This window comes from Hyperoodon ampullatus (genome assembly GCF_949752795.1).
Source record: "Hyperoodon ampullatus genome assembly, chromosome: 18".
Taxonomy (NCBI): Eukaryota; Metazoa; Chordata; class Mammalia; order Artiodactyla; family Ziphiidae; genus Hyperoodon; species Hyperoodon ampullatus.
The window spans coordinates 60,897,718-60,921,724 of record NC_136931.1 but is presented as its reverse complement, the minus strand read 5'-3'; the positions used below and the strand labels follow the sequence as shown (position 1 = coordinate 60,921,724).

At 44.5% G+C, this 24,007-nt stretch overlaps 1 protein-coding gene across 1 annotated transcript; it reads left to right on the top strand.

Moving 5' to 3' along the window:
• Positions 1-5,628: 5,628 nt before the first annotated feature.
• DUXA (double homeobox A) lies at positions 5,629-22,698 on the top strand (the record flags this gene model as incomplete). Its single annotated transcript, XM_079724163.1, has 5 exons — positions 5,629-5,746; positions 19,852-20,006; positions 21,098-21,200; positions 21,604-21,749; positions 22,600-22,698. 5 exons carry the CDS (start codon positions 5,629-5,631, stop codon positions 22,696-22,698), a joined length of 621 nt encoding a protein of 206 aa, XP_079580289.1.
• Between the last annotated feature and the right edge of the window lie 1,309 nt (positions 22,699-24,007).

Genomic DNA, 24,007 nt, shown 5'->3' with positions numbered 1-24,007 from the left:
ACCTATATGCAGAAAACTGTAAGACACTGATGAAGGAAAATAAAGATTATACAAACAGATGGAGAGATACACCATGTTTTTGGATTGGAAAAATCAATATTGTGAAAATGACTATACTACCCAAAGCAATCTACAGATTCAATGCAATCCCTATCAAATTACCAATGGCATTTTTTACAGAACTAGAACAAAAAATCTTAAAATCTGTATGGAGACACAAAAGACCCCGAATGGCCAAAGCGGTCTTGAGGGAAAAAAACGGAGCTGGAAGAATCAGACTCCAGACTATACTGGACTTCAGACTATACCACAAAGCTACAGTGATCAAGACAATATGATACTGGTACAAAAACAGAACAACAGATCAATGGAACGGGACAGAAAGCCCAGAGATAAACCCACCTATGGTCAACTAATCTATGACAAAGGAGGCAAGGATATACAATGGAGAAAAGACAGCCTCTTCAATAAGTGGTGTTGGGAAAACTGGACAGCTACATGTAAAAGAATGAAATTAGAACGCTCCCTAACACCACACACAAAAATAAACTCAAAATGGATTAGAGGGCTTCCCTGGTGGCGCAGTGGTTGAGAGTCCGCCTGCCGATGCAGGGGACACAGGTTCGTGCCCTGGTCCGGGAAGATCCCACATGCCGCGGAGCGGCTGGGCCCGTGAGCCATGGCCGCTGAGCCTGCGCTCCGCAATGGGAAAGGCCACAACTGTGAGAGGCCCACGTATCACAAAAAGAAAAAAAAAGGATTAAAGACCTAAATGTAAGACTGGACACTATAAAACTCTTAGAGGAAAACATAGGAATAACACTCTTTGACATAAATCACAGCAAGATCTTTTCTGATCCACCTTCTAGAGTAATGGAACTAAAAACAAAAATAAACAAATGGGACCTAATGAAAGTTAAAAGCTTTTGCAAAGCAAAGGCAACTACAAACAAGACGAAAAGACAACCCTCAGAATGGGAGAAAATACTTGCAAACAAATCAATGGACAAAGGATTAATCTCCAAAATATATAAACAGTTCATGCAGCTCAATATTAAAAAAACAAACAATGCAATCAAAAAATGGGGAGAAGACCTAAACGGACATTTCTCCAAAGAAGACATACAGATGGCCAAGCAGCACATGAAAAGCTGCTCAACATCACTAATTATTAAAGAAATGCAAATCAAAACTACAAGGAGGTATCACCTCACACCAGTTAGAATGCTCATCATAAGAAAATCTACAAACAAGTGCTGGAGAGGGTGTGGAGAAAAGGGAACCCTCTTGCAGTGTTGGTGGGAATGTAAATTGATACGGCCACTATGGAGAAGAGTATGGAGGTTCCTTTAAAAACTAAAAACAGAATTACCGTATGACCTAGCAATCCCACTACTGGGCATACACCCAGAGAAAACCATAATTCAGAAAGACACATGCACCCCAATGTTCACTGCAGCACTATTTACGCTAGCCAGGTCATGGAAGCACCTAAATGCCCATCGACAGACTAATGGATAAAGAAGATGTGGTACATATATACAATGGAATACTACTCAGCCATAAAAAGGAACGAAATTGGGTCATTTGTAGAGACATGGATGGTTCTAGAGACTGTCATACTGAGTGAAGTAAGTCAGAAAGAGAAAAACAAATATCATATATTAACGCATATACGTGGAACCTAGAAAAATGGTACGGATGAACCGGTTTGCAGGGCAGAAATTGAGACACAGATGTAGAGAACAAACGTATGGACACCAAGAGGGGAAAGTGGCAGGGGCGGTGGTGGTGGTGTGATGAATTGGGAGATTGAGATTGACATATATACATTAATATGTATAAAATGGATAACTAATAAGAACCTGCTGTATAAAAATATATATATAGAATTAAATTTAAAAATTCAGAAAAAAGGGGTTTCCCTGGTGGCACAGTGGTTGGGAGCCGCCTGCTGATGCAGGGGACACAGGTTCGTGCCCCGGTCCGGGAGCATCCTACGTGCCACGGAGCGGCTGGGCCTGTGAGCCAAAAAAAAAAATAATAATAATTCAGAAAAAAAGAAAAGAAAAGCAAAGAAAAGCCAAAATGCCCAAGCACACCCACCAGGCATAGAGAATAGCAACTGCAGACGCCCAAGGCACGTATGTTAAGTATGTGCACAGGAAAGAGCAGGACCCTAGCATGACCAGAGCAGACTGAGCTCAGGGAAAAGTGTGGGGAGGTGAGTAAAGGGTCAGCAGGGTCAGATAGTGGACCTTTTTATTTTTAAAATTTTGTTGTAAAACATCTAAATATGTAAAACTTTCCCTAATTTTGTGTGACACAGAATAGAATCCCAATTCTCTAAAAACAGGCATGTCTCACCCTAAGCCCTGGATTTACAGCTCTCCTTTCCCTCAAACTGAGAGGTCTAAGGTGATTATCCTCAGGCTGCTGTTTCTCCACCTTGCCTCTCTTGCCCTTGTGGGCTGGATCAACCTTTGTTGAATGGGCTGTCTTGTCCATCCTCAGGTACTAAGCAGCATCTCTGGACTCTAACCTGCTAGATGCCGGGACCACCCACACCCCAGGTGTGACAGTCAAATGTGGCTGCAGACTTCCAAATGTCTCCTGGGGACAAAACCACCAAGTACTGAGAAGCACAACTCTCTCAGCTTCTCTCTCTTGGATCTTGGCCAGGACTCAGGGAACAAGAGACAATCATGAAGGCACAGGAGAACAGAAAAGGCCCATAACCGAGATCCTGTGGTTTAGAACAATACCTGTTGGCACTGAAGGCAAAGACCTCCCGAGGCCCAACCTGCCTCACCCTCTTCCTGGAGACCATCCCATCACTCACAGCCCTGTGGACTGGGTTGCAGGGGACACTTGAGCCAACCAGTCCCACCCAGTCAGCTCCCTGTCTGGAATGTGAAATAAGAACCTCAGACAGAGGCCCGTCTGTGCTGGGCACTGGGGTACAGGCTCAGGAAGTATGGGCTCAGGTGGCCACTCCTGCCTCAGGGACAACCCCCTAGAGCCCAGCAGTAGAAAAAGAAAAAGAAACAATGCTAAGTATGCAAAGAAGTAAAAACAAGGTATCTGGGGGCCACAGAGAGCAGGGACTGGGGTGGCCACTCCTGCCACAAACTCGCTGAGACACAAAAGCCATTCTGAAAAGACAGACATGAGCAAAGCCAGAGAGAGAAGTCAGGACAAGAGATCTAGAAGCCGGCATAATCCGGGTGGTTCCCAGTCCTTATTTCAGTCCCATGTGGCCCAACTGGAAATTCTGCCTTTGGGTTCTGCAGAACCCCCCATTTCCTTCCACCACCTTTTGGGAGCCACAGGGGAACTGTTTCTTGCTCAAAGAAACACAGAGGTAGCAGGCAGGAAAAGATGAATCTCAAAAATGACTGAAGCTGTAGGGAAGAGAGAGGGTAAGCTTCTCGATCAGCCGGGCATGGGGCCAGAGCATGTCTGACAAGGAGATGGCAGGTCCTCTGCATGGCAGAGTGGCAAGGCCTTACCCAGAGACACCAGGAGCCTGCAGTTATCTAGCATCACCTCCTGGTACAGGGTCCTCTGAGCCGGGTCCAGCTGCCTCCACTCCTCCTGGGTAAAAGTCACGGCCACATCATCGAAAGTCACAGACACCTGTCAAATAGAGGTAGTAGTGTTGACCCTGGGGCTGTTGGATGGGATCAGAGATTGTTTCTGGAAGGCTGTTAAAGGTGCAGAGAGATCAAGACCCTAACCACTTAGCACCTCCTGAGGGCCAAGCTCTAGGCTGGGCTGAAGTGGAAGTGGACAATGTTTTGGACACAATACAGTAGTGTGAGGAAGAAGCCTCCTATGCGGGAGCCACTGGAAAGTCACACAAGACAATGGAAGTGATGTGTGGGCTGTCAGATGCAGACAGCAGAGGCTGTAGGACCTCAGAGGAATGAATGAATAATGATCATAACAGTATCAATAATGGTAACAACAACAGTACCTGAGCCTCCCTGGTCCTGCTAGCTGCCTGCGCCATGCTGAGGGCTTCACACCCTGGTTCAAGTGACTAAAAGTCCCCAGTTCTTTCGTCACCCTCTTGTTTACATCCAAACTCTTGAAACCCGACACTTACCAGCTGTGTTACCTCGGAGGCTTCACTGCATCTCTCTGAGCCTTGGTTTCGGGATCAATACAACAACAGTTCCCACTTCACCAGTAACAGTTGTGAGATTTAGACAGAAATTATTCAACGTTCGGTGTGCTTGGGGATGTTCATGAATTGTCCCGCAGCCCCTGAGGTAAACATCTCCATGCCGGCCGATGACCCGAGACTAAGGGAGCCCCACCAAATCCACCAAGAGTCTTGTGTCTTACAAACGAGGAGCAAGATTTTAACACAGTTTGCCCTGATACAGGGTCTAATAAAGTAACCCGACACGCTTCCATCATCCAAGTGAACACCTAATGACGAGCCTGTGAAGCATTTACACCAACTTTTGCTGTTAAGTCCATTTCATCACGCCTGAAAATGTCCCTGTGAACGTGCACAGAGAAGCGGAGCCTTCATCACTGGCCTCCCTGGAGAGACCCCTGAAGGGGGTAATGGCAGGACCTGGGCCAGCTCCCCACACCCTCCTGGGTCTCCCAGACGCCGGGGAGGTTCCACAATGAACCACTAGCCGCTTCCTTCCTGAACCCTGACAGCACTTAGCCCTGCGCCAGGAATACTTCAGGACCAGAGAGCACAAATGGCTAAAGATAACACTGGCTTTGGCCATGAGACTGGCCACAACGTCTGACCTGGCTGAAGGTGAGTGGAACATTCGGCAACTACAGAACCTCGCCCTCCCAAGACACGTCTTAGCATCTAGGAGGCACCACGGCAACCTCACAGGCCCTCATGGGCCTTGGGAAACAACCAATATACCTCGGCTTTGTCCATGCGCTTATCGCTCCCTCCATTTCCCAAGGCCACCGGCTGGAGAAAGGCGGGGGCGGGGGGGCAGGGTACCTCCCTGCAGCACATGGCGGAGTTCGGGATTTACTATGATGGAAGCCCCTGAAGGATGCATCACTCGTTTTTCCACAACTTACTGAGCATGTGTCAGAGACCCAACAGCTTTTAGGACCGAGGATAAATTAAGTAGCAAAGCAGCTCCACACGCCAGAGCACACGACCGCGAAGCCAAACCCAGGGGATGCCTCCCTTCCGGAACCGTCTCCGCCCTCGGAGAGAAGCAGCTCCGCCACCAGCGTCCACTCACCTGTGTCTGGTGGGTCGACGCCGCCGCCATGATGGGACCCTGCGTTCCAGCCACGCTTGGAGAGGCGAGCACCGGGCGGCCTGCTGCTCCTCGCCTCCGCCCCGCCTGGGCCGGGCGACCTCGGCTGACCGCCGCTCTCCGAGAAAAAGGCGCACCAGACCGGGCGCCGCCCTCGGGAACTGCGGGGACGAAGGGCGGGTGCTGAGGGCCCGGAGAGGCCATGGCCCGGCGGGCGACCAGTGCACACGCCCGTTTAGGGAGTCACGGCCCGTTCCAAGGCACGAAAGGAAGTCCCATCCCCCTTCCTTGCTCAGTCCCCACAAAATGCCCAAGTAGCCGCGCAGCCCAGCTTCTCGGCACAGCCAGAAGCGAAAAGCTGAGGCAAATGGCGTCCTCTGAGAGAAACCGGAAGTCCCGCCCACGTACGTGCGCCGCAGGAAACGCCTCTATGACTGGCCGTCATTGGCCAGCGCCCTCCTCAGACGCACAATGCACACCTCTGGGTAATGTAGTCTCCCGTAGATCCGCAGACTTGAGGAGCGCCTTAACTGGGGGGAGGGAGTGGGGCGGGGGAAGAGGAGGGAGTGGGGCGGGGGAAGGGGAGGGTCTTCCTCCACCTAAGAGGAACTGAGCGCCGGCCCAGACCTGTTTTTTTTTTTTTTTTTTTTTTGCGGTACGCGGGCCTCTCACTGTTGCGGCCTCTCCAGTTGCTGAGCACAGGCTCTGGACGCGCAGGCTCAGCGGCCATGGCTCACGGGCCCAGCCGCGGAGCGGCATGTGGGATCCTCCCGGACCGGGGCACGAACCCGTGTGCCCTCATCGGCAGGCGGACTCTCAACCACTGCACCACCAGGGAAGCCCCCAGACCTGTTTCTTAACAGTGGGTTCAAGTGGAGAGGACCAGGCAGTGGGGGCGAGAGCGTCCATGCTGTGCCCCAGGGAAATTGAGGCTTGGAATGCTGGGACAGTCGTCCAGGGCGCTGCAAAGGGTGTAGGGCTGTGACGTAGGCTCGCAGCCCGCGTAGTGATTTCTCCCCTTTCCCCCTTACGCCTTCCCAGATCCTCTTCTTTTTTTTAGGTCCCCAAACAGGGACCCAGCCGGGATCCACAGAAGTGCAAGCACGGAGTCCTAACCACTGGACTGCCAGGGAATCTCCAAGAGCCTCTTCTTGAAACCTAGCAGGACCCTGTGGAGGCTCCTCCCACCCCCTCACGCCTCTCTGCGTCCCCCACTTCTTGTCTGTGGAAAAAGCTTTAGCGGACTAGGCCTCCCTCAGTTCCAAAGAGTGGGCTCAAACGGTTAATCATTTAAGGGGCAGCAATGGGAACAAAGAAGAGGCCTTCAAGGAGGGAAGGGGATAATAACTAAAGCAATAAGTCAACCTGCGGGATGGGGTCACAAGACCGTAGTTCTCCTTAAGGAAGACAGTTAACAATGTCTGATGCATGTTCTTAAGTTGTTTTTATAGAACCCAGACTCCCACCAGGTGGAAACTGCTGACCTCAGACACATCAGAAGCCAGGCTGGTTGGAATCAGAAGACTGATGGTGAGATTCCTGAAACACCACCCTGTTACCTCACCACCAACCGATCAGAAAATTGTCCATGAGCTGATCTTGCATCCTAGGACCCTCTCCCCTAACAGTCTTTAAAAACCCTTTCCTGAAGCCATTAGGGTGTTCAGGTCTTTTGAGCATGAGCTGCCTGTTCTGGTTGGCACCCTGCAATAAACGCTATACTTTCCTTCACCACAACCCAGTGTCAGTAGGTTGGTTTTGCTGTGCATGGAGTGAATGAACCCGAGTTTGGTTTGGTAGCATTCTAGGGGAACAGATTTTTAAAAAGTAGCTTAGGGACTTCCCTGGTGGTCCAGTGAGTAAGACTGGACCCACTTACCCAGTGGGTAAGACTCCGTGCTCCCAATGCAGGGGGCCTGGGTTCAGTCCCTGGTCAGGGAACTAGATCCTGCACACATGCCACAACTAAGACCTGGCGCAGCCAAAATCAAATCAAATAAATAAATAAATAAATATTTTAAAAAGTCTTTAAAAAAAAAAAAAAAGGTAGCTTAAAAATTCTCCTGAGGAGGAAACCAGAAGTCCCATCTTGATACACAGCACACTTGTCTACTGCACCCTCCTGAGTCTTCTTTGGCCCAGAGGCTCCTTCATATGTAGTTGGCCTAGATCACCTGAAGAATGGATTTTCCATCTCCTGGGATGGGGAAGCCACATGTGGAGGAGACTTGGAGGGAAACTCAAGACTCCAGTTTTAAGCATGGTCAATTTGAAATGTTTATGAGACCACAAAGTATGTGTCACTTAATCATTTCAACCTATGACTGAACATTAGGAGAGAGTTCAAGCCTGGATATATAAATTTGAGAGTTGTTAGTTTACACTGTTATTTCAAGTCATGACTAGATGAGACTGTCAAGGGAATGAGTGTAGACTGGAGAAGAAAATGATCAGAGCATGAACACTGGACCAGCCTGACTTCATTAAGTGGCTGATGACAGGAAACCAACAAACTCATGTTAGAGCTTCTAATGTCCACCCAGAGATATATTAGGGAATCTTAGGAGTCACCATTGATGATTTTTTTTCATAACTGTGGAGCTGAAAGAGTAAAACGCACTTTTCATGATTTGAGTGTGCATACACATTGAGAAATGGAATCAGAGAGTGCAGAAAATGCCCTTAAGGGATTTAATTTTTTTTAAGATGAGAGAGAAGTATAGTGACAAGATGTTAATTAGGTCAAAGGAATGAAGAGTGTATGATATGAGTCAGTTCTGCAGAGAACTAGTAGAATATACATATTTATAAACATTTATGTGTGTATATATATGTATATGCAATATATAAATAAAACACTTTATATATATATGAGATTTATTTCAAGGAATTGACTTATGCAATTGTGGGGCCTGGCAAGTCCAAAATCCATAGGGTAGAGGACAGGCTGGAAACTCTGTAGCCAGAACTAATGCTGCAGTCTTGAGGCTGAATTTCTTCCTCAGGGAAACCTTATTTTTTCTCTTAAGGCCTTTCAACTGATTGGATAAGGCCCAACCACTTAATCAAAATAGAATCCTTTGCTTAAAGTCAACTGATTGTAGATGTTGAGCACATCTACAAAATACGTTCACAGCAACACCCTAGATTAGTGTTTGATCCAATAACTGAGTAGTATAGCCTAGTCCAGTTTACACATAAAACAAGCCATCGCATTCCACTCCTTGTCAACTTGGCACCCATACATACTACCTAAAACCAGACTTAATCTCCAGATGAAGACATGCTTCTGCCTAATCAGATCAAATCCAGTATTGATCCATTGTTATGATGGATCCTATTACATATGGTGGATTACATATGATGAATGTAATGTGAATCATATGTATCTATCGATTTAATGCTAAATTCTCTGATATTGGAAATGTCTTCTGGTTGTGTAAGATAATGTCTTTCTTCTCAGAAAATACAAACAAATATTTAGGAAGAAAGAGACATTAATTGTAAAGCTCTCAAAAGGTTCAGAAAAATATAAATTGGTGGATAATGGGAGGGAGAAAGAGAATGAGAGCGATAAAGCAAATGTGACAAAATGTTAGTTGATAAATCTATTTTAAGGGTATACAGAGTTTCTTTGTGCTATTCTTAAAATTTTCCTGTAATTTTGAAATCATTTACAAACAAAAAGTATGGTGGGGTGTGGCCGAGCGAGGTGAGGCGGGAGTTTTCTCCACCTTGTCACTCCACTGCGGTCTGTTCTTGCAGTAACCTGAGTGAGTCTCTTAAAAATGTGTGGAAGATAGACTCTAGGATGACCAGTGTGGGCCTCATAATTGCTGCCTATTGGTGTTCTAGCCTTTGTATGACCTCTCTCCTTGATTGTGGGCCAGACCTGTAACTTGCTTCTAGACATATAGAATATACCAAAGGTGATAGGTTATGCATGATTATGTGTACAGGGTAAGGCCCATCTTGCTGGATTCTCTCTGTCCCTTGCAGTCTTGATGAAGCAAGCAACCATGTTGTCAGACTCACATGATAAGGAACTGCAGGCGGTTTTTAGAAGCTGAGGGTGACTTTCATCGACAGACAACAAGAAACTAAAGCCTTCGGTCCTACAACCACAAGGAAATAAATTCTAGCAATAACCTGAAGGAGTTTTGAAGCATCTTGTTCCTCAGTAGAGTCTCTGTTGAGACTTCAGTCCTGACTGACAACTTGAGTACAACTTTGTAAGATCTTGAGGCAGGCGACTCAGTTAAGCCATGACCAAACTCCTAATCCACGAAAAATGTGAAATAATCGGTGTGTGTTGTTTTAAGCCATACATTTATGATAGCTTTTACATAGCAGGAGAAAAGTAATACACAACATAAGTTTGGAGTATGTCCTCTTCTATACAAAATCCAACTGCAATGGCCTCATCGTCCCAGAGTCGAAGTCCAAGTCCTCACAGTCTTTTACACCTTTCTGCTTTACTCCACATTAGTTTCCTGCTCCATGCACTGGCTGGATACACACTTGCTTTAAATCCGATGCCAGGACATTCCCTGTCCTCTCCCATCTCCACATGGCTCACACTTTCACCTTCTTATTGACTTTGGTCATGTATCACCTTCCCCATAAGCTCTTCCCTGATTATCCTAATAAAAATTGCAAACTGATACCCCCAACTCTGGCACCCACGTCCACCTTACTGTTCTCTTCCTTATCATTTTCTTTGTCATAGCACCGATTAACTTCTTATATATACTTTGCTTGTTTATTATAATTATTGTTTATTTTCTGTCTCCCTCTCTTGATGTTCATGAGGTCAAGGCTCTTTGTTTTGTTCACTACTGTATACCAAAAATTTAAAACAATGTCTAGTACAAAGCAGACACACTATAGAAGTTTCAGTAAGGTATAGTGGAACCCTGGTTCACAATCTTGAAAAATTAGGTGTATAATTTTAAGCACTGCAATTGAGTTTTTGAACTGAAAAGAAATTTTTTTGTGCTTATGGCACAAAACCAAAATGTTGAGACTTCCGTGGTGGTGCAGTGGTTGAGAATCCACCTGCCAATGCAGGGGACACGGGTTTGAGCCCTGGTCTGGGAAGGTCCCACATGCCGTGGAGCAACTAGGCCCGTGCGCCACAACTACTGAGCCTGCACTCTAGAGCCCGTGAGCCACAACTACTGAGCCCACATGCCACAACTACTGAAGCCCATGCACCTAGAGCCCGTGCTCCCAACAAGAGAAGCCACCGCAATGAGAAGCACACGCACCACAATGAAGAGTAGCCCCTGCTTGCCGCAACTAGAGAAAGCCCGCGCACAGCAACGAAGACCCAACGCAGCCAAAAATAAATTTAAAGATAAAAACAAAACAAAATGATATGACTCATTTATTTTGTAACTGGAAGTTTATACCTCCTAACCTCCCTCACCTATTTCACTCATTTCCCCCACTCCGTCCCTCTATGTTCTGGCAACCAAGTGTTTGGTCTTTGTATCTATGACTTTGTTTCTGTTTAGTTATGTTTGTTCACTTGGTTAGTTTTTTAAAAATAAATTTATTTATTTATTTTTTGCTGCATTGGGTCTTTGTTGCTGCATGTGGGCTTTCTCTAGTTGCAGAGAGCAAGGACTACTCTTTGTTGTGGTGCGTGGGCTTCTCATTGCGGTGGCTTCTCTTGTTGCAAAGCATGGGCTGTAGGCGTGCGGGCTTCAGTAGTTGTGGCTCACGGGCTCTAGAGCACAGGTTCAGTAGTTGTCGCTCACGGGCTTCCTTGCTCCACGGCATGTGGGATCTTCTCAGACCAGGGCTCGAACCTGGGTCCCCTGCATTGGCAGGCAGATTCCCAACCATTGTGCCACCAGGGAAGTCCCTTGTTTTGTTCTTTAGATTCCACATATAGGGGATGCATACATTTGTTCAAGCAATGAAACCATATCTGGTACAGCAGGTGCAGTTGGAGTCACCACCTGGTGAAGCTTATGCTAATCCACTGACATTTTCCAAGACCCACCTGTCTTCTTCACAGGCTAAATAGGGATGTGATGGGAATCACCACCCCTGTATCTTTTAAGTCGTTGATGGTGGCACTCTCTGAAATCTCTCCAGGAAAGTAGTATGTCTTTTAATTATTTTCCTACGTAGAGGTAGTCCTAATGGCTTCCACTTGGCCTTTCCCACCATAAAAGCCCTTTTTCCACGGGTCAGGAATGTAGGAATTCTGCCACCTGCTAAGTACGTCTATTCTAATTATGCATTCTGAAACTGTGGGAATAACCACAGGATATGTTTGGTGGACCCCACTATAAGATGGATCTGAGATAATACTCCATGGATCACCTGAACTCCATAACTAGTAGATTAGGGACATTTTGGGTCTCCTGGAATTAGTGTCAGTTCAGAGCCAGAGTCCAGTAGTCCCTAAAAGGTCTGATTCTATCCTTTTCCATAATGGACATTTACCCTAGTAAAAGGTCACTTTGGAGAAGACCAGGAGAAAGAGTAACAATATAAATTTTCTGTAGTGTACTGTGGTTCTTCCTCAAGGGGACCCTCCCTCCCCTTCATCCAAGATGTTCTGAGCTTACAAACTGGCTCAAGTCTCGGAATTGATTGAGGGGCATTTCTTGATTGGACTATTCCATAACCTCTAGGAAAATATATCTTCTCATAGCATAATTTCTTTCCTCAATGTGGTACAAGACATGTCTAATAAATTCAAACATCTTTAGTTTCCCTCATGTAAGGAGACAAAAATGGGTAAATTTACACCTTTTTAGCAATTAACGTTCCAGTATTTTATCTTATTTGAAATGACCTGGATATTCATTGAAATCCCATCATTTAACTTAACTTATCAAAACTCAAGCTACCAAAAATCTGGAGAAACTATTTTAGATAGACATACCCAAAGCATAATTATTCCTAAAAAGTTCACCTGAAAACTCTTATCTCACTTACCTTTATTTTATGATTTGTGAAAGTATCACCGTACCAAGTTAACTTTTTCTTGATGACAAACTGCAACAGAAATAACATGAGCTTATTGACCTTTAGTTAACCTAGGTACAATAAAAGTAAGACATCTATATTGATTAAACCAACAAGCTTAAGTTAGCTTTAATACCAGGTATTAATTTAATATTGAATATTTCCTAGATCACACGAACCTGAAATTTATTCTGGCCAGTTTCTTTTACATTTAGAAATATTGAATTTGTAAGCATTTACCATTAAGTCAATTAAATAGAGCTTCTTAAAAATTTTAATTTTGGTAACATTATCCAGAGGTAGAGACATATCAAATGTATGATGTGTACACAGACATACAAACAGGCAAAATTAGAGTTCTCATAGCTTCACTTTAACACTTAGCTATGAATCAGGTATTACAATGTAAACTTACTAGTTTATAAATAACAGTTGGAATAAGTTAAATTTGCTTGCTCAGATGACTAAGGCCTTATTATTTATGGAAAAGACTTTTAAGATTTGTATTTTTTCTTGATAAACCCTCAAAGAGATGATGAATTAGATTTTAGGTTAGGGAGACTTTCCAGCAAATTCTTCCCAGCCTTTCAACTTAAGATAACCTACTCAGTGTCTAAACTGAACAAAATCATCCCAGCCTTTCAACTTAGGATAACCCACTCAATATCTACACTGAGCAAAAATCTTCCCAGTCTTTCAACTTAGGATAACCCAGGTACGTCTTTTTGAAACTAAGCTTCAAGGATAATCTACTCCTCCAGAGAGGAGTTTAACACAACCCAACAAAACTTAGCTTCATCAGTCAGGAAGGGGAGACCTGAGAATCAGGAAAGACGTCTGCTGTGGGTCACTTCATTGGTAGTCAAAACTGTCGACTGTGGGCCTCCCTGGTGGCGCAGTGCTTGAGAGTCCACCTGCCGATGCAGGAGACATGGGTTCGTGCCCCCATCCGGGAGGATCCCACATGCCGTGGAGCGGCTGGGCCTGTGAGCCATGGCCGCTGGGCCTGCGCGTCCGGAGCCTGTGCTCCGCAACGGGAGAGGCCACAGCAGTGAGAGGCCCGCGTACGGCAAAAAAAAAAACCAAACAAACAAAAAAAACTGTCGACTGAAAAATAAAAGTACAACTTAAAAGTTGGGAATTGCAAAAAGACACATGCACCCCAATGTTCATTGCAGCACTACTTACAATAGCCAGGTCATGGAAGCAACCTAAATGCCCATCGACAGACTAATGGATAAAGATGTGGTACATATATACAATGGAATAGTACTCAGCCATAAAAAGGAATGAAATTGGGTCATTTGTAGAGACGTGGATGAATCTAGAGACTGTCATACCGAATGAAGTAAGTCAGAAAGAGAAAAACAAATATATATTAACGCATATATGTGGAACCTAGAAAAATGGTACAGATGAACCGGTTTGCAGGGCAGAAATTGAGACACAGATGTAGAGAACAAATGTACGGACACCAAGGGGGGAAAGCAGCGGGAGATGGGGTGGTGGTGTGATGAATTGGGCGATTGGGACTGACATGTATACACTGATGTGTATAAAATGGATGACTAATAAGAACCTTCTGTATAAAAAAATAAATTAAATAAAATTCAAAAATTCAAAAAAAAAGTTGGGAATTGTATTTTATTCTGAGAATTTACTGAGGACTTATGTCAGGGATACAGCCTCTCAGTGCTGAGATACTGTTCTGAGAGATAACTGAGGAGACAGGATGTGTAGAATTTTTTGCGAAAAATAAAACAAAACAAAAATCCAGGTAGTTGAACCTCAAAAGATTACTGCTAATTAAATAATACCAGTGGGGGGCTTCCCTGGTGGCACAGTGGTTAAGAATCCGCCTGCGGGCTTCCCTGGTGGCGCAGTGGTTGAGAGTCCGCCTGCCGATGCAGGGGACACGGGTTCGTGCCCCGGTCTGGGAAGATCCCACATGCCGCAGAGCGGCTAGGCCCGTGAGCCATGGCCACTGAGCCTGTGCTCCGGAGCCTGTGCTCCGCAAGGGGAGAGGCCATAACAGTGAGAGGCCCGCCTACCGCAAAAAAAAAAAAAAAAAAAAAAAAAAAAAAAAAAAAAAAAAAAAAAAAAAAAGAATCCGCCTGCCAGTGCAGGGAACACGGGTTCGAGCCCTGGTTCGGGAAGATCCCACAGGCCACGGAGCAACGAAGCCTGCACACTCTGGAGCCCTCACCACAACTAGAGAAGAGCCTGAGCGCTGCAACTAACACCCGATATAGCCAAATAAATAAATAAATAAATAATTTTAAAAAAATACCAGACATCTCAAGTTAATGAACTTAGTGCATTTCTACGTATGGGAAGACACAGGAGTCTGGGCTTATTGAAGTTATTCCTTTGATATACACCTTAACTATCTAGGGCCAGTATATTGTTCTCCTCTGTCCTGAACCCCCTCAGAGATATTTTGTGTATCTCTATAAACAACCCACACCATGTATTTACTATCAGTGCTCTCTTTACTACTAGAAAGAGAGCCATCATCATTTTTTACATCTAATGTGATTAGAGAGCCAATTCTAGAAACCCAAGAACCAATTCAGAAAACTCATCCTTAAATTCTCTTCCTGTAGAACCACTCTTGGTTCCCAAATTTGTATTAATCAGGGGTCTTCAGAGAAACAGAACAAACAGGAAAGATATATAGATAGAAAGAGATTTATTATGAAGGATTGGCTTACATTCTTATGGAGGCATCTTGGGGAGGGGTTTGTGCCTGAGTGGGTTCTCAATGCTGCGCACTTGTAAACGACAGTTAGTTAAGAGGAAATTTATGAGAAAATATTCATGGCAGAGGCTCATGCCTAGAAGCAGTTATTAGCTTACACCTCTCAAGGAGATTAATTTAGCTCTCTAAGTGGTTTTCTCTACTTAGTAGATGGCTTAGGTGACTCTATAAGGGACTCAGTTTTTTGTTTTTTTTTTTACTTGGCCACACCGCTGAGGCTTGCTGAGGATCTTAGTTCCCTGACCAGGGATCAAACCCAGGCCCTGGCAGTGAAAGCGCAGAGTCCTAACCACTGGACCGCCAGGGAATTCCCATCAGCTTCTTTACATTAGTTTCCATGGTCATGTTTTCATCTCTTAAGTGCATCATCGCCCTTGTGGAACAAAGGTGCTGCTTAAAGTATTGGGCCTCCTTGGTAGTGTCACCTGACACTTTGACATCTCCTGAATCACACAAACTTATATGGGTAATAAATTAAAATTTCTCTTTTACCCTGCAGCGCTGTGGAAGACAGCTATAAACAATTGAACAATCTTGTCAACTTCCCTCAGGACTGATCAATGACCTTGAGAAGATTGCAAAGGAAAGCAATTGCACGTATGTCCTCACTTGCATAATTCCTGCCAGTGCAGGATAGGATCCTGTTTTTATTTATAATTTTTATATTTTGTAAACATGGGCTTTTTGCAATTAATTTTTTAAGTATTGCATTCAAATAGTATTTATCTTTTTTTTGCTTTTTTTTCCTGTTTTTCTTTTTTCTTTTCATACAATTGATTTTATTTTTTTGTACTTAGTTTTTTTAATTGAAGTAGACTTGACTTACAAGGTTGTGCCAATCTCTGCTGAACAACAAAGTGACTCAGTTTTACACATAAATACATTCTTTTCTTTACATTCTTTTCCATGATGGTTTAACACAGGCTACTCAATATAGTTCCCTGTGCTACACATTAGGACCTTTCTTTTTATCCATTCTAAATGTAATGGTTTGCATGTACCAACCCCAAACTCTCAGTCCATCCCTCCCCCACCCCCCTCCCCCTTGGCAACCACAAGTCTGTTCTCTATGTCTGTGAGTTTCTGTTTTGTAGATAGGTTCATTAGTGCCACAAGTATTATCTACCTTGATCACAGAATTTTTAGCACCTCCCTTAAACATTGCTCCCTGGAAATGAGAGCCTCACTTGCCTCACCCTAATCCTGGTACCAGTTATTAATTTAATAAGAAAAGGCTACCACTTCAAAAGATAAGTGAAGACCATGGAAAAGCAATTTCAAAAAGAATATGTATGTATATAATAAACATTGGAAAAAAGACGTGTAAATGCAATAGTACTCAAAAGTGTGGTTGTTCAGGTGTAGAGGTTGGTATAAATGATTAAATCTCTATCAAGGGAAGAAAAGAAAATCCTATCTAGTCCTTCCTAGATTAAGTGGGTGTATGCTTAAGTAAGTGGGAGGGGCCATCCCAGCTGATCATATAAAGCCAGCCTCGCCAGGGTTGTTTATCTCTCTTTTGGTGGAACCAGGCTTCGGAGCTCCCTTCCAAGATGGCCGAAGACAATTCTCCATACAGTAAGTTCCTCACACATCAGACTGCAGTTGTGGTTTCCTTGGTTTGGGGGGGTGGGTTGGGCTGAAAACATAATGGGCTTGTTAGAAGTTGTGGGAGTCCCATTTTTCAAACTTTTTTTTGCTATACGCGGGCCTCTCACTGCTGTGGCCTCTCCCGTGCGGAGCCCAGGCTCCGGACGCGCAGGCTCAGCGGCCATGGCTCACAGGCCCAGCCGCTCCGCAGCACGTGGGATCTTCCCGGACCGGGGCACGAACCCGTGTCCCCTGCATCGGGAGGCGGACTCTCAACCACTGCGCCACCAGGGAAGCCCCCATTTTTCAAACTTTTAAATAACTGTGCTAGGGTAAGGGAAAATCAGTTTCTCTCATGTAATATGAAAATATGCTGTTTTCTGTGCATCTGAGCATTGGGAATTTCAGAAAGATGCAGGCATGTAAGAACTAAACAATTCAAATTATTGTTTAGGGGAGGGAGATGGGAGGAAAAAATAGATGGGAAGAAGAAAAAGGAGAGAAACACACTAAAAGAAACTAAGGGAGGCATCAAAAAGTCCTGAGAACAGAATGTCTTTGGAATCAAAGTAGCTTCCTTATTTCCCTCTCCAGACTGAACTTTTCTCCTGAACTTCCAGCTTTGTCTACATAACTGCTTACTCGTCTGTAATAGGCATCTCAAACTCAACATGTCCCAAACTGAACTCCCGATGTTCAGACCCAAACTCTTCCTCCTACTGTTTTCCTTGCACAAGAAATGCCAATTGTTCATGCCAAAAACCTAGGAAGCATCCGTGATCTTGTCTTTCTCTCATAACCTATATCTAATCAGGCTGAAAATTCTGTTGGCTTTGACAAAATATTTTAGGGATCTTCTGACCATTTCTTGGACTGTTTCCACAATTGTCACTGGATTATTATTTTATTTAATTTATTTATTTATTTATTTGCAGTACGCGGGCCTCTCACTGTTGTGGCCTCTCCCCTTGCGGACCACAGACTCCGGACGTGCAGGCTCAGCGGCCATGGCTCACGGGCCCAGCCGCTCCGCAGCATGTGGGATCCTCCCGAACCAGGGCACGAACCCATGTCCCCTGCATTGGCAGGCGGACTCTCAACCACTGTGCCACCAGGGAAGCCCTGGATTATTTTTTTAATAAATCTATTTATTTTATTTACCTTTTTTATTTTATTTTTTTTATTTTCGGCTGCGTTGGGTCTTTGTTGCTGCACGCAGGCTTTCTCTAGTTACGGCAAGTGGGGGCTACTCTTCGGTGCGTGCACAGGCTTCTCATTGCGATGGCTTCTCTTGTTGCAGAGCACAGGCTCTAGGCGCATGGGCTTCAGTAGTTGTGGCACGTGGGCTCAGTAGTTGTGGCTTCTGGGCTCTAGAGCTCAGGCTCAGTAGTTGTGGTGCAGGGGCTTCGTTGTTCCGCGGCATGTGGGATCTTCCCAGACCAGGGCTCAAACCCGTGTCCCCTGCATTGGCAGGCGGATTCTTAACCACTGCGCCACGAGGGAAGCCCTCGTCACTGGATTATTGCAAGAATTGATCTCTCTGCTTCCATCCTGGCCCTGATTTAATCTGTTCTCAACCCTGTAGCCCATGTGATCTTATCAAACTGTCAGATCAAGTCTTTTATCTACTCCAAACCCCTCGGTGACTTCCCACTACACTAAGAGTCAAAGGCACATGGTCGGAAGAGGTCCTATATAATCTGCCCTGCCTGGGAGGTCTAGGACCTCATCTGTTTCTGCTTTGTTTTCTCTTCTCCAGACTAATAGCCTTCTTGCTCTTCCTATCTATCTTATTTCTCTGTCATTTTTTCCTCATTACTTTGGTCTTATGCATAAAATTCTATCACGGGAATGTACCATATTTTACTTATCCATTCTCCTAGCAATGGGCATTCAGTTGCTTCAGCTGTTACTACAAACAGCATTCTGAAAAATGTCATGCAGATGTAGGCAAGAAATGGATTGCAGGGTTACAATTACTTACTATACATAATTTAAACAAGCGTACCCTGATTGCCCTACAGATTATCTTAAATAAATTACATTCCACCCAGCTCTCAAGAAGGGTTCTGATCTCCCCACCTTAACCCTATCATTGCAAGCTGCTGACTTTTATCTGGTTTTCTACCTTTTTGAACTGAAGGTTTCAATTACGATATCTTTAGTTCCAGCAATTTTTCCCATTATGCATTTTAGTATCTTATTTAGTATATAACTTTTTCTATCTCAATGTAACATAGGTTTTCTTGTACATTATCTTTCTATTTTTAGCTTTCATATGTATTTGATTTTTTTGGCATTTATTTTTATATACTGTATATTGTGTGACTCAACTTAACTTTTCTTCATATAGTAAGTCATTTTCTGTATCCAACACTACACTTTCACATTGATTTTGGAGGCTATAGCTATCCCAATTCTAAGTGTGGACTTTAGTTACTAATAATGTATCAATATTGATTCATTAGTTGTGACAAATGTACAGTACTGATATAAGATGTTAATAATAGGGGAAACTGGGTGTGCAATATATGGGAACTCCCCATACTATGTTTTATTTTTTAAATGATATTCATTTATTTATTTAAATTAATTAATTCATTTATTATTTTATTTTTGGCTGCGTTGGGTCTTCATTGCTGTGTGCGGGCTTTCTCTAGTTGCAGTGAGTGGGGGCTACTCTTTGTTGCAGTGTGCAGGTTTCTCATTGCAGTGGCTTTTTTTGTTGTGGAGCATGGGCTCTAGGCACGCAGGCTTCAGTAGTTGTGGCACATGGGCTCAGTAGTTTGGCACGCAGGCTTCAGTAGTTGTGGCTCATGGGCTCTAGAGTGCAGGCTCAGTAGTTGTGGCACACGGGTCTAGTTGCTCCGTGGCATGTGGGATCTTCCCAGACCAGGGCTCAAACCTGTGTCCCCTGCATTGGCAGGCGGGTTCGTAACCACTGAGCCACCAGGGAAGCCCCTCGCCTGCATTTTCTTGACTCATATTGTTCTTGATCCATATGAACATAACACATCAGTTTTTCATGTTTGAAAACAGAAGACCTTGACTCCCTAGTCATGGCATTCAGATCAGCTGAAGAAGTTCAAGAATCACCCTTCTGTGCTTGAGGGCTTTATAATTGAGTGTTCTTTCCTCCTGGGTTCTCGTGGATTCAAAATGAAAAGAGGAAATGAGAGACAAGCTCGAACCTGAAGTTTGAATACATAAAATGACCTATTTAATGCTTCTTTCCTAATCTTTCCACAGAGGCTGTGGCAACAAAGTGTAGACGCAGCCGCACCAAATTCACAGAAGAGCAATTGAAAATCCTCATCAATGCATTCAACAAAAAACCTTACCCGGGTTATGCCTTCAAACAAAGACTTGCTTTGGAAGTCAACACTGAAGAGTCTAGGATCCAGGTAAGTTACAAGTTCTGTATCTCCAAGACGAGAAATAGAAAGGGAGGGGGGAACCATTCAGTAAGCACATATCACGTGCCAGTGTGACAAGGGCTTTAAAAATTTTTTTTTTATTATTTGTTAATTTGGTTGCACTGGGTCTTAGTTGTGGCACATGGGCTCCTTAGTTGCAGCAGGCAGGCTCCTTAATTGTGGCTCGCGGGCTCCTTAGTTGTGGCATGCGAACACTTAGTTGCGGCATGCGTGCAGGATCTAGTTCCCTGACTAGGGATTGAACCTGGGCCCCTTGCATTGGGAACACGGAGTCCTAACCACTGTGCCACCGGGAAAGTCCCATGAATAGGGCTTTGAGTGGCATGTCCTACTTGACACTCAGAATGAACTCCCAAGGATGTTGCTCTTAATCTCACTTCACGAATGTGGATACTGAGGGTGAAGGAGCTCCCAGGAGTGGGCAAGAAATATGTAGGTACACCTCCAGAAAAGAGGAAGTATGTGGTGTTGTGACACACTTATTCCAGGGCGTAAATCCAAGTAAGTCATTATAAGCGATGTGGTCACAGATAGGCAAGTGTTTGACGACATGGTAAGATTCCAGAGGAATTGTGGGTGATATGAGGGTTAACCTTCCCCTTTCAATGAAATACAATAGACCAGAGAGTAGTGGACTGGTGTGCCATTGCAGGTTTAGGCTGGAGAGGGTTCTTAAATACATAATAATTGCAGCATTTATTTATTAACTTAAAAAGATTATTATAGTAAGTCATGTTGGGACCAGGTCATGAAGATGTTAAATGCCCAGCCTTGATTTAAGACTTAGTCAAATGTGACAGGGATCAGTAATAATAATCCTGAGCTTAGGGCTCATAAGAATCACTCACACTCCCCCTTTTGTTTTGGCCACGTCAAGGCATATGGGATCTTAGTTCCCCAACCAGGGATTGAACCCATGCCCCCTGCAGTGGAAGCACAGAGTTCTAACCACTGGACTGCCAGGGAATTCCCAGAATCACTCCCTTTGGAGAAAGGCAGCAATGGGGCTGAGATGACATAAACATGTTTAATTCCCTCATTTTCTTTTCCTCTTGTAGATATGGTTTCAGAATCGAAGAGCTAGGCACAGGTTCCTGAAAAGACCTGAGAAGAACTTAGACTTAAGACAAGACCGAGCTTACCCTGAAGAGAACATTCAAGGTAAATAGCCTGCTCCAGTCCTGCTACACAGCAGAGCCTCTTGGGTACCCAAGTGCATTTTTATAGTGAAGCCAACTACTGCTCCAAGTGGGAAAAGAATGTTTTCTCCTTCAGGGCCTCCTGTTCAGGGTCTTTGGTAGCAAAGGGCTCAACATGGCCCCTGGAAATTCTTCCCCACAAGGTCCAGGGACCTTCTGATTTACCTGATTTGCACTGGAGTCCAGCAACTCAGCCAAATATTGCCTCTCCTCTAGAACCTTCCATCTTGAATAGGCTGGGACAAGGCCCCCCCAAGGAGAGGCAACATGTTCCAAGTTCGGTGGTGGGACATGTTTGGGTTCCTTGTTGAATATGTAAACTGATCTCAAATGTTCCTCTGCCTTCAATCTTTCACCTCCGCCAGGTGTGAGAGACAGACGATGTCGTACCAGCTACACTTCTTCCCAGTTACAAACTCTCATGAATGCGTTCATGGAAAACCCTTATCCTGGGATTGATTCCAGACAGCAACTTGCTGAAGATATTGGGGTTCCAGAGTCAAGAGTCCAGGTAAGTGATAAGGAATTTGATATTGGTAGGAACATATGTAATGAGACATCTCGGAATGACTTCTCCAACAGGGATTAATTCTCATAGATATCATAAGCAGGACAGATGGGAAAATGGGATTTCTGGTTTGGATATAGGAACTATATCCAGGGCTACATAGGTGCAGCTCTTCCAAAACAATCAATCATTCATCTGTAGAGTGGTATCAATATATGCCTTCAGGAAGGAGGTCAAAGTTCAGTGCTATTAGGTGACTTCTAAAGTCTGGTTTGGGGGCTCCTACAATAAACCTGTGTTTATTCTACTTGGAACCTCTGAAAACCAAAAGTAGTAGCTGTGGAACATGAGGGGTGTGTGTGGGGGGCACAAGCAAGGGGTAGCAATTAATTACGTCTTACGGAAAGAAAGTCATCTTCCTTGGGACATCCCTGGCTTTTCAGTGGTTAAGTCTTCCTAGAAGATATTACTCTATCCTGCATCATGGAATAAACATAGGTGTTTTAGAGAGGAAGAAAAGAAGTGGAAAGAGAATTCTAGGCGGAGGAGAGAGCTGCAATATAGGCGTGGCACTTTAGGGAAAGACTAATACTTGTAATGAGGGGATCGTGGGGACTTTCAGGATATGAAACCCCTCACTAGATCATAAGGGGACTTGGTAAAAGATTCAGAATCTTGAGCTTTATCTTGAGACATGACAGACTTTCCCAGACATCATATGGAATGTCAATTATTTGGGAATTAGGCCTAAAAGAAGATACCTCTTCCTTCCCTTTGCCTTATGAGAAGAGCAATGGTGAGGCTTGCATGACATCAATTGTTTTCATTAAATCTCTTTGTTTTACCCACTTAGATTTGGTTTCAAAACCGAAGATCTAGACTCCGTATCCGGAAAAAAAGAGAACCCAAAGAAGCTTCAGCCCAAAGACAAAACCAGGGACAAAATCTCTGAGATGGGCACATTCAAGGTACCAGCCTGTTGTTCCCAATTTGGGTCACAAGTGGAGTGTCCTGAGTGCTCAGTCGTTCCACATGGTGTAGTCAACTCCAGCTTCCTCTCAGGAGGTGGATGACGTTTCCACACATGTGCCTCCAGAGAGTCAGGGGCTTGATTGGTCCCAGCCCCTGAAGGCTTTTCCCAAGTCTGTGGTCTTCCCAAGGAATTCCACTGCCCACTTTTCAAGCTCTGAACTGGAACCCAGACAACCCATTAGTATGTGAACTTTGTTCACTGATGTTTTCCTAGTGCCTGGCCCATAGTAGACAATCCATAAACTTTTGTGGCAGGTATGACCGAGTGAATGGAGGAATGAATCCTCAGGCGTGTTCTGCCAGGGGCCGGCTAATGCATGGCTTTCCCAAGAGGTAGGAGTTTCCATATTTGACTGGAAAGGTGGGAAAACGCTGACCTCCCTTTTTGTATGTATAAATTGGCTTCTTCGATTTTTCTTTCCCTTTCCTCTTTAGGTTTACAGAATGGCACTCCCCAGTGACTGTTTTATTTCCCTGGAGCCAGAACAAGGTGAACAGAGAGACAAATTCAGTGTATTTGATGTCATCAGCCTGGACTCCAGATCAGTTCTCTTCCTGGCAACATAACCTTCCAAACATACCTTCACCTTCTTCTTCATCTTCTGGAGACGGTAAACAGGACTTCAGAACTCAGAGGCAGATGATACAAAGTACCACACAGCCCTAGTGACTGAATCTAGATTCAGAGTTCAACAGATCTCGAGGACAATGAAAATAAACTTATTAATACCATTTTTATGGTCATACAAATAAATGACCGATTCAAGTAAAAATCATCAAAACATATGTGGTGTTGTGACTTTGATCAACTGTGCTGATGTACTGAAGCCTCCATAAAAACCCAGAAGGATGGGGTTCAGAGCTTCTGGGTTAGTGAACGCATGGCGGAGAGGAAAGCGATGTACTTGAAGAGGGCAGGGAAGCTCAGAGCCCCTTCTCACATACCTCGCCCTATGTAACCATCTGGCTGTTGACTCATATCCTTTAATATCTTTTGTAATAAATCTGTAATCTAGTGAGTTTCCTGAGTTCTGTGAGCCACTGTAGCAAATTAATCAGACCCAGGGAGAGGGGTTCGTGGGAAACTCTGATTTATAGCCTGGTGGTCAGAAGTACAGGTAACAACCTGAACTTGAGATTGGCGTCTGAAGTCGGAGGAGGAGTTGTTGTTTTTGTTTTTTGCGGTACGCGGGCCTCTCACTGTTGTGGTCTCTCCTGTTGCGGAGCAC